Source organism: Sminthopsis crassicaudata, chromosome 5 (genome assembly GCF_048593235.1).
Source record: "Sminthopsis crassicaudata isolate SCR6 chromosome 5, ASM4859323v1, whole genome shotgun sequence".
Classification (NCBI taxonomy): Eukaryota; Metazoa; Chordata; class Mammalia; order Dasyuromorphia; family Dasyuridae; genus Sminthopsis; species Sminthopsis crassicaudata.
In genome coordinates, this window is record NC_133621.1 from 8,139,483 (window position 1) to 8,148,549 (window position 9,067).

The 9,067-nt window shown below is 48.5% G+C and overlaps 1 protein-coding gene across 3 annotated transcripts in view; it reads right to left on the bottom strand.

Moving 5' to 3' along the window:
- Positions 1–8,692, bottom strand: part of SNX13 (sorting nexin 13) — an 85,829-nt gene extending 77,137 nt beyond the window's left edge. The window contains exon 1 of one of the 3 annotated variants that reach the window (XM_074269796.1): positions 8,519–8,692. In XM_074269796.1, the coding sequence (XP_074125897.1) occupies positions 8,519–8,530 (12 nt within the window). In that variant the 5' untranslated portion in view covers positions 8,531–8,692. The remainder of the gene's footprint in view (positions 1–8,518) is intronic. The other 2 variants (XM_074269794.1, XM_074269795.1) reach the window with 2 other exon arrangements.
- Positions 8,693–9,067: the final 375 nt, after the last annotated feature.

Below are 9,067 nucleotides of genomic sequence, written 5' to 3' on the forward strand. Positions count from 1 at the left end.
GAAAAAAAAGACCTGTTTATATAAAAATATTTATAACAGATCTTTTGCAGTTGGAATTGGAATTGAGGAGATACTCATCATTTGGGAAATGGTTGAACAAGTTATGGCTTGTAATTGTAATGGAATACTATTGTACTATAAGGCCAAGCAGACAGATTTCAGAATAAGCTGGGAGAAATGAAGAATTAAGTGAACAGAACCAGGAGAAACTATAAAGAGTAACAGCAACAGTATAATCAACTGTGAAAGAATTGCTCTAATCAATAAAATGAAGCACAACCATTCCAAAGGACTCGTGATCAAAAACAATCTGACTCTGAGTGCAGATTAAAGCATATTTTTTTTCTAATTTATTTTTCTTGCCTTTTTTGGTAACATGGAAATGTTTTATAAGACTTCACATGTGTAATGGGTAGCATTCTGCTTGTCTTCTCAATGGATGGAAGAAGGGACAAAGGGAAAGGGAATTTAGAATTAAAATAAAAAAACAAGTATAAAATAAACTTTGAAAAAGACTTTTTAAAAAGATTATAATTTATACAGCAGGTGTACTGGTGGAGGGACTCCCTTCACCAGCACGTATTTAAACCAAGAAATCATAGGGTTAGGAAAAAAAAAAAAAAGGATGTCAGTCACACAGTGGAAAGACAAAAATGTAAGAATCCTTGCCCTAAGGAGCTGAAAGAAAATTGTTGTCCTTTGAACAACAAGAGGACTATGATATCAGGAACATGATGTCATGACTTTCAAGTGAAAGACTTGAATGCAGTGGGAGGTCTTGGTCTTTTTAATTTAAGGTCTTTCCCAAGTCTCAGTTTGACTATAGAAATATCCATTCAATGATTAAGGCTAGATAATAAAAAAGTTAAAAATGGTCTCTTTTAACAGATAAGATAGGTAGACAGATAAATAGATTAAAAAAAAATCAAATAGACAAGACAGATCGATTTAGCCAGATAAAGAGCCAGCAAACAGATAATGGGGAAGAGAGCAGGATGTGAAAAAATGGAGAGCTGAAAGTAGGGGAAGCAGAAAAGGCTTCAGGGAGAAGATAAAGCTTGAGATGGGCCTTATAGGAAGCTAGGGATTCTAAAAGGTGGAGGTAAGGAAGGTCTGTGTCATCAACAAGGCTGACACTCTGTATAGAGACATTGGGATGGGACACAATGTCATATGTGAGAAACACAGGTCAGTTTGACTGGACCAAGAGCAAATGAATGAGCATAGGAGGTTGGGAACTAGGTTATCAAAGGGTTTTAAAGATCACAAAGAACAGTTTGTTTTAGATTGGTCCTAGATTTGAAAGAAAAAGTGGTGTTATTAGACAGAGGCACAAGATAGTCAGTCAGACCATGCTTTGGGAATATCACTTTGGCACATGATTAAAGTGCAAAACACCCATGGGTTTTCCAACAGGCCCGAACCAAACCAAAGTTCAGAGCTGAGTTTCTCTAAGGGTCTGAGCAGAAAAAGACTTTCTTTTAAAATTTCTTTGGCCTGAACTAATCAGGAAAGGAGCAATGATTAAAGTCAGTTAACTCCCTGAAAGCACAGATCTACAATAATTACATTCCAAGGATATAATCTACCTTTATTTGTTTATTTTTTGTTGAGTCAATTGGGGTTAAGTGACTTGCCCAGGGTCACACAGCTAAGAAGTGTTATGTGTCGGAGACTAGATTTGAACTCAGGTCCTCCTGACTTCAGGGCTGGTGCTATATCCGCCGTGCTACCTAGAGGCCCCTAGGATATGATATACTCTATATAAAAAAAAAATAAACAAGTCTCTCACTCTGAATTTCTAGGGAGTGGGGAGTAAGGAAAGGGGAGGAAAAGAATGATAAACTTTGAATAAAGAAATAAATTTCAGCTTCATAGAAGCTACTTCTAATCAGGTCTGACAAGCCTAAACAAGAATGCTCTGGAGGACTGGAGACATGCTCAGCAAAAGTTCATCCAACTTCTGATTTCAGATTTCTAGTAAAGAAAGAACACACTTCCCAAGGAAGCCTATTCCACTGGGGACAAGCTCTGATAGTTGTTAAGTGGCTTTGGATTTGGGGTGTGTGTTTGTTTTTCTCTGAAATCCTGCCTAACCCAGGCTCCTCTACATCCCACTCTCTGCAAGGGTTGGTCAGTCAGTGACCTCCTCCCCATCCTCACTCCCAAGGCTTCCTTTTCCCATGAGGGGGCTCACGGGAATGGCTTCCAGGCAACCGGAAGAAGGCAGATAAGACACTCCGGCTGAGAACCCAGGAAACCACAGGCCTGCAGCTGGGGAAGGAGGAAGCTAGATGATGCCGGAGAGGGAGAGAGCATGATGCAAAAGTAGGTTCATTGAGTGTCCTTGGTCAGGACAGATGTTTCATTAAATAGAGAATGGTTGAACAAACTGCAATATGTGAAAGCAATACAATTTGATTGTGCCATAAAAGAATGAAGATTTGAGAAATATGGAGAGAATTACATGAAATGACACAGACCACAGTCCAGCAGAACCAGGAGAAATGTATACAGTGAACACAATAATGCAAGAGACAACTCTGAAGGGGATGAGGGGAGTCTGAAGCAGGAACCAATCATGATTTCAAAAGGATCATGAATAAGACACCTTTCATCACTTGCAGAGGAGCAATGGACTGGAAGTGAGAACCAGATGTGTTGATTTGTTTTGTCTGACTATACATAGCTGGAAACCAAGAATGATTCTAAAAGAAAGAAGGAAGTCTAGACATGGGGAAAAAAAGTCATGATGCTATATCCAACAAAATGAATTGCTTTAAGTGTAAAAGATCTTTAACACATTTAGGTAACTGTATTGATATTTAATATTAAAATTTTAATAAAACAATCCAAAAATTTTAATTTTAAAAAGTAAATATTTACAGGAGAAAATACAGCCAGATTGGGAAACCTAATAAAGGAGGTGTACCTGCAATGTTTGGCCTAAGCTCTCATTGGGCCTCTTATCATCAACCCCTTGTACACGCCTGAGGTCAAGGTTTAGGCTCCAGAGCCCTCACACCGGACAGATATCCCTAGAACTTGGACAGTAAACAAAAATGAAGGCTGGAATCAGCTCAACCAGCCCACAAGTAGTCACTGTGCACCTACTATGCATATAGTGCTATGGGCCAGGAACTAAGCTAAGCCCCTGCCCCAAGGAGTTTCTATTTCACTGGGTGAGATAACATGGACATCTAAGCTAATACAACACCAGGACCTGGGGGGATCGGGAAAAGGCTCACTGAGCTGAGCGTTGGAGGAAATGAGAACTGGTTCCATGGGGCAGCTAGGTGGCACAGTGGAGGAGAGCACCACCCCTGAAGTCAGTAGGACCTGAGTTCAAATCCTAGCTGTGTGACCATGGGCAAGTCACTTAACCCTAATTGCTTCAAAAAAAAAAAAAAAAAAAAAAAAGAGAGAGAGAGAGAGAGAGAGAGATAGAGAGATAGAGATAGAGATAAAGAGAGCACTGGTTCCATCTCTGTATATACTGTATGAGTAGACAGACATTCTGCATAGGAACAGTAAGCAGCTTTCACTGTCACAGAAACCAAATCATGAATGTATATTTAGTGTAATGTAGGTATCAGTCTCCAATTCCCAAGTTATCTTGTAACTTCTACCTTCAAATGAATTCAGTATAACTAACAATAAGTACCTGCCCTGTGAGAGGCAGCAAAGACCAAAATGAAAGCTGTTTTTCCCCCTCTGCCCTGCCTTCCCCTTCGTGTCTAGCATCCAGCCCTTGCAGATGTGGCTTCCAGGCTTCCAAAAGCCCACTGAGGCAGGTTGTCTCAGAACCATTCTTTCCATGTTACAGATATTGGAGCCAAAGTCCCCCGAGCCCATCCGGACCCCAAGGACAGCATCTCTGACCCTGAGACCACATCCCTCTGAAGACACATTTCTGGAGCCTCAGGATCACTAGATGATGTCTGAGAAACCAACAGGAGGTGACTATCGATACTCCTCTCTAGCTTTCCCTGTGACTATAAAGCACAAAAACTAGAGGTCAAGGAGTGGGCTTCTCTCCAAAAGGAGCCACTTTCCTACTTCTTTGTTCCTCCTGTTATAGAAGTCTGACTCCTGCCTTAAAAAGACAAGAATGAACCTTTCTTTCCTCATCTGAACTGAGCTCTGAAGTCTCTGATCTCTCCCCACATTTTTTTTTCAGTGTCAAAAAATCTCCAAGTTTCCAAAGGTGGCCAAGCTCAGCTTGACAAACCCCAATCTCTCCATCTCAGTCACAGAGCTGTTCTATACATGAAGCACGTGACACTTAGGCCAAGTGCCATTAGCCTACTGCAAATGACCAGAACCACCTGTGGATACCTGCATATAAATCATTCTTTCTCCTTTTTCTATTTCTAAAAATTTATAGAAGCCAAACCTTCTTTCTTCCTAATTCCTAACTTCCCAATGACTGGTACAGGAATCTCTCACCCCATCCCCCCAATAGCCAATTAGACGTCAACTCCTGTCATGTTTGCCTTCATAATATCTTCATAATAAAAACACAGGACTGTTGGGGTCAACCATATGGAGCTACATGGAGCATGGCTGAGGTGGGGAGAGATCTGAGGCAGGGAAATCAATCAGAAGCTCCAGAGTCAGTATTCACCAGTCCCTGAACTGAGGTGGGAGCTGTGTGAGTGGAGAGAACAGGGCCAATGAGATGTTGTGGAGGACTTTAAGCCCTGAGATGAAAAAGGGAGATGATGAGTTCCCTTTTGGATGTGAGTCTGAAATGCCTGCGCTATCTCCATGCCCAAAAAGCAACTGGTGACAGAAGTGAAAGCTGGAGTGTAGTGCCTGGGGCTGGAAGTCAACTCTCCCCTGTTCTCCACCATTAATCTCTTACACATTCTCATTAAGCTGTGAGTCTGTATACAGACCACCCAATAAGTGACTTACAAATATCGGGATGATGTATGAGCTGCTGAGAATCCCTCAATTGGTTCAACTAAACTGAGAAGCAATTGAAAATTGGACCAGAGAAGGCACAAAACCGTACCTCCCTTTAGTACTCAGCACAGTGCCAGGCCCACGGCAGGGGCTCAAAGAACACTTGTTAGTTTGACTTGAGCTCCTACACTACTACTCCTATACCTATCCTCTGAAGAGATCAAATACAGAAGGGAAAGTGCCAGCTAAATGAAATGATTCCTTGAAGGAATTTCTGCATTAGTAACAAAGTTACTGCTTCTCCATTAGGGTACCTAGAGAGCTCTGCAGGGGAAAATGAGGCAAGTGACCTTGCAGCCCTCTCTCATTTAAATCCAATTCATTTGCCTGTCATGGCCATGATCCTCTTAGAGAAGGAAGAACAAACAACAGGACAGTTCCACTAGGGAACTACTACACACACTGTGGTAAATGATGGCATGTCAAAGTCGCTGGTCATAAGAAAAAACAAATATTCAAAATTTAAAGAAACTTGGGAAGATTTTATCTGAACCGATTCTGGACAAAGTAAGCAGAACCACATGAGCGACGGACCCCACATGATCAGGAAAATGTTGAACGACACCGTCTGCTTAAGGGAATGTCCGGCACTGAGGTCAAAGGAAAATACATCTCACTCCACTTTTTTAAATGATGGCAGGGCACAAAGGGAGGCCTATGTCTTCCCACAAAGCAAGCAAATAGGCCATTCTGTTGGGCTTAACTATATTTTGTTACAAGGAATGCTTCTAGTGGGAAGAGAAGAATACTGGGATTAAAAAAAAAAAAAAAAAAGGAAGTAAAAGAGAAATATTAGGGGGAAAAAAAGGCATTTGTTAACAAGGGACTAAATAAGGTCCTGGTTCATGAGTGATCTTGAAGAGGGAACTAGCTGGCAACATTGCAAAGCAGTAGGAATGGTTTCATTCCTGGTTTTATGGCTCTAAGACCTAGTGTGGTACCTGACACATAGTAGGCGCTTAATCAATACCTGCTGATTTGCAAACCAGCAAACTCTGACTCTATTCATAGTTCTCTTCCCATGGCAATTAGGTGACAGCACAGAAGAACGAGAGGTTTGGAGTCACAGAGATCAGAATTCAAATTCAGCCTCAGACAGTTGCTAGCTACTTGATCGGGAGCACGTTACTTCACCCCTGTCCGCCTCAAGTTCCTGCTCTGTAAATGGAGGTTAAACAAATACCATCTACCTGTCAGGATTATCGTGAGGACCACATATGACATGTGTCAAGTCCTTTGCACGCTAGTCAGCGCAGTGCAGCTCCATCGGCCTGAGCGAGTGTCAGCCCGGGGACCGTGACGCTTCCTTCACTTAGAAAAGAACATGACTGATGTCGAGGGTTCTCCAGCTCTAATGGCCCAGCCCGTTTCTGAATCACTCTGAATAAATAAAAGCTTAGTAAAGAGAACATTCTCCACAGTGTTTCCAGGTAACCCGTCAACGACGTTTTCACCAGAACATTTTAGAGTGACATCTACCCAACATTACAACTGGGAAAAAAAGGAAAAGGAACAAGGATGAAGTGAAAGCAGAAGGGAAAGTTCTCTACATGTAAACATGTCTTGACTATCAGGTAGCTCAATGTCAACTAGTTGGAGTAAAAATAATTCTACAACCTGAAGCCGGAGCACCTACAGCAGGAAGCAGCTCTGTGCGCGTCGTTTCTGTAAGAAGTGAAACACCAACAAAGTTTTGTTCTGACTCCTATAAATGGCCGTGGGAAGGAGCCTCCCATTACTATCTTATTTTCACAGTTGCTAAATTCTGCGCCGGCTTCCTCAGCTGAGAAATTTCCCCTTTCAGTCTGACTTCAGCCAGTCCCCATCAGGCTTTGCTCGTGTGGGCCGCGGCCGCTCTATCTGCTCCTCTCCCCACAGAGAGCCCTCCCCACCTGGGTACAGAAGCCATCACAAATAACATCCTGTACCAGGGATGACGGAGGGCGGGAGAGGGACAGAACGGCCGAGGTGAGAGAGGAGCAGAGGTCGGTGATCCCGGTCAAACCCTGCCCAGCCAAACCCGGCAGCAGCCTGACGGGGGAGGGGGGGCCGGAGGAGAGCCACATTTACCTCCGAACTCCTTCCTCCGGGAGCCATTGGAGAAGCTGGGCCAGAAACGAGGCTCGTGAATGTGCCGGTATTTTGCCAGATTGTATCTGACACAAGGAGCGATGTTCCTCCCGCTGAGTCGTCATTAAGAGATTTACGAGGCACCTCTATTTTTAGACAGTAACCACAGAACGGCCGGTTTCCGCACAGAACCAGGTAAACCGGCCGGCTTGGAGAGGCCCCTGGGAAGAGCGAGCCGGTGAAGTGGGACAAGGGCTCGCTGGCTCTGGCAAGGCTGACAGGCCTCCTCCGCCGGGAGCCCGGCCAGGCCGTGGGGAGCTGGGTCTTTAACCTCATCCTCACCCTCAGGCTCCCGAGACTCCGGGACAAGCACCTGCCCCCACCCGCCTCCAAGGCAGGGAGAGGTCAAGGAAGGGAAGTCCTGGGAGACAGTCGGAGGGGCGGGCTGTGCAGCAAGATTTAAATACACACTCAGACCCCAAAGAAGTTCTCCAAGGTCCTTCCCCCCTCCCCCACGGAGCCATGCCCACCCCGCCCCCACTGCCCTGGGCCCGGGGTTTTCGAAATAGGGACGACGACACCTGGGGTCACAGGTGACCACACCAAAGTGCCCACAAACACGTACATGTGGGCATCCGCCCCGCCCCCCCCACTGCCCGCCGCCCGAGCCGCCGGCCCCACTCAACCCTGGGTCCCCACTGGCGCAAGTCCGGCCAGGGCCAAGTCAGGGGCCAGGTGCCCGCCGTGGGGCGGGACCGCTGGACTCTGCCCAAGGGACTGAATGCCCGGCCCCTGGGGGCGCCTGCAGGGTCAGACCTTCCGGCCCCCCCCCCCCCCCGAAACTGGAAGGGCAAAGGCCGCCGGGACCGGCCGCTGGAGCCCGGAAGGCCCCGGAGCACCCTGAGGACCAGAGTCACGTGGGGGGGGGGTTCAGAGGAGGGGACCCCGGCCTCAGTCTGCCGGTCTGTAGGCAGGGGCGGAGCTTCCAAGGCTCAGAAGAAGCGGGGGCCTGGGTTCCGGTCCTCCCTCGGACCCGGAGCCTCGGAGCCCAGCCTCTCCCGGCAGAGGCCCGGGGGTCGGGTTCGAATCTGCCGAGGGCCCTTCCTCAGCCGGGTGACCTTGGGCCGGTCACTGCCCAACTCCGGGGCCCGAGCGCTGAGCCGGGACCCGCGGGACCTGGGTTCCAATCCTGCCGCGATGGGAACCTCGGGCCGGTCGCGTCCCCTCCCCCTCTGGGCCGGGAGGGCCTCAGTTTCCCCTTCCCCGCACGGTGCTGTCCGGCCCGGCAGGCGCGGGGACGAGCCCGCTGCTCTGGGAGGGCCGGAGTTCCCCCCGCCGCCCGCAGGGGGCTGCCCGCGCCGAGTGCCGGAGAGACAGCCCGGGGGCGGGGGCGCGGGGCAGCGGGGGCTGCTGCGGGGCCGGGCCGGCCGGGCGGGGGAGAGGCCGGGGAGGCCGGCAGGGACGGGCCGCCGCTTACCTCTGTTAACATTACTAAACCCCAGGAAGCGCGCTCGCCCCTAGCCCCGCCGCATGGCCACGGCCGCCGCCGCTCGTCCCGCTGCGCCCCGGGCCCGGGCGGCGGCTTCACTCGGTTCCGCGGGCGGCCCCCGCTCCGGCTCCTCGGCACGGCTGTGCCGCCATCTTGGGGAGCGACGTCCGCGGCCCCGCACGGCGTGCACGCCCATTGGCCGGCCGGGGCCAACGCCGTCACGTGGGGCGGGTCGCCATGGCGCCGGCGCCGGCGCCCGAGAGGGGCGGGGCGGGGCGGGGCGGGACAAGGAGAGACGGGGCGGGGCGGGAGCGGGGACGGAGGGAGGGAGAGAAAAGGAAGGGAAGGGGAAAGTGAGGGGTGAGGAGGGAGGAGAGGAGAGTGCAGCCCTGGAACAAACCCTGAGTTTCAAAACTGGGCATAAATCTCTGCTTATCCCTGAATATTCACAATAATAAAAACGCCTAAAATTTGCATTGCGTACAATCATAATCAATGACCCTAAGGGGTGGGAGCTGCCTTTATGCCCATTTCACA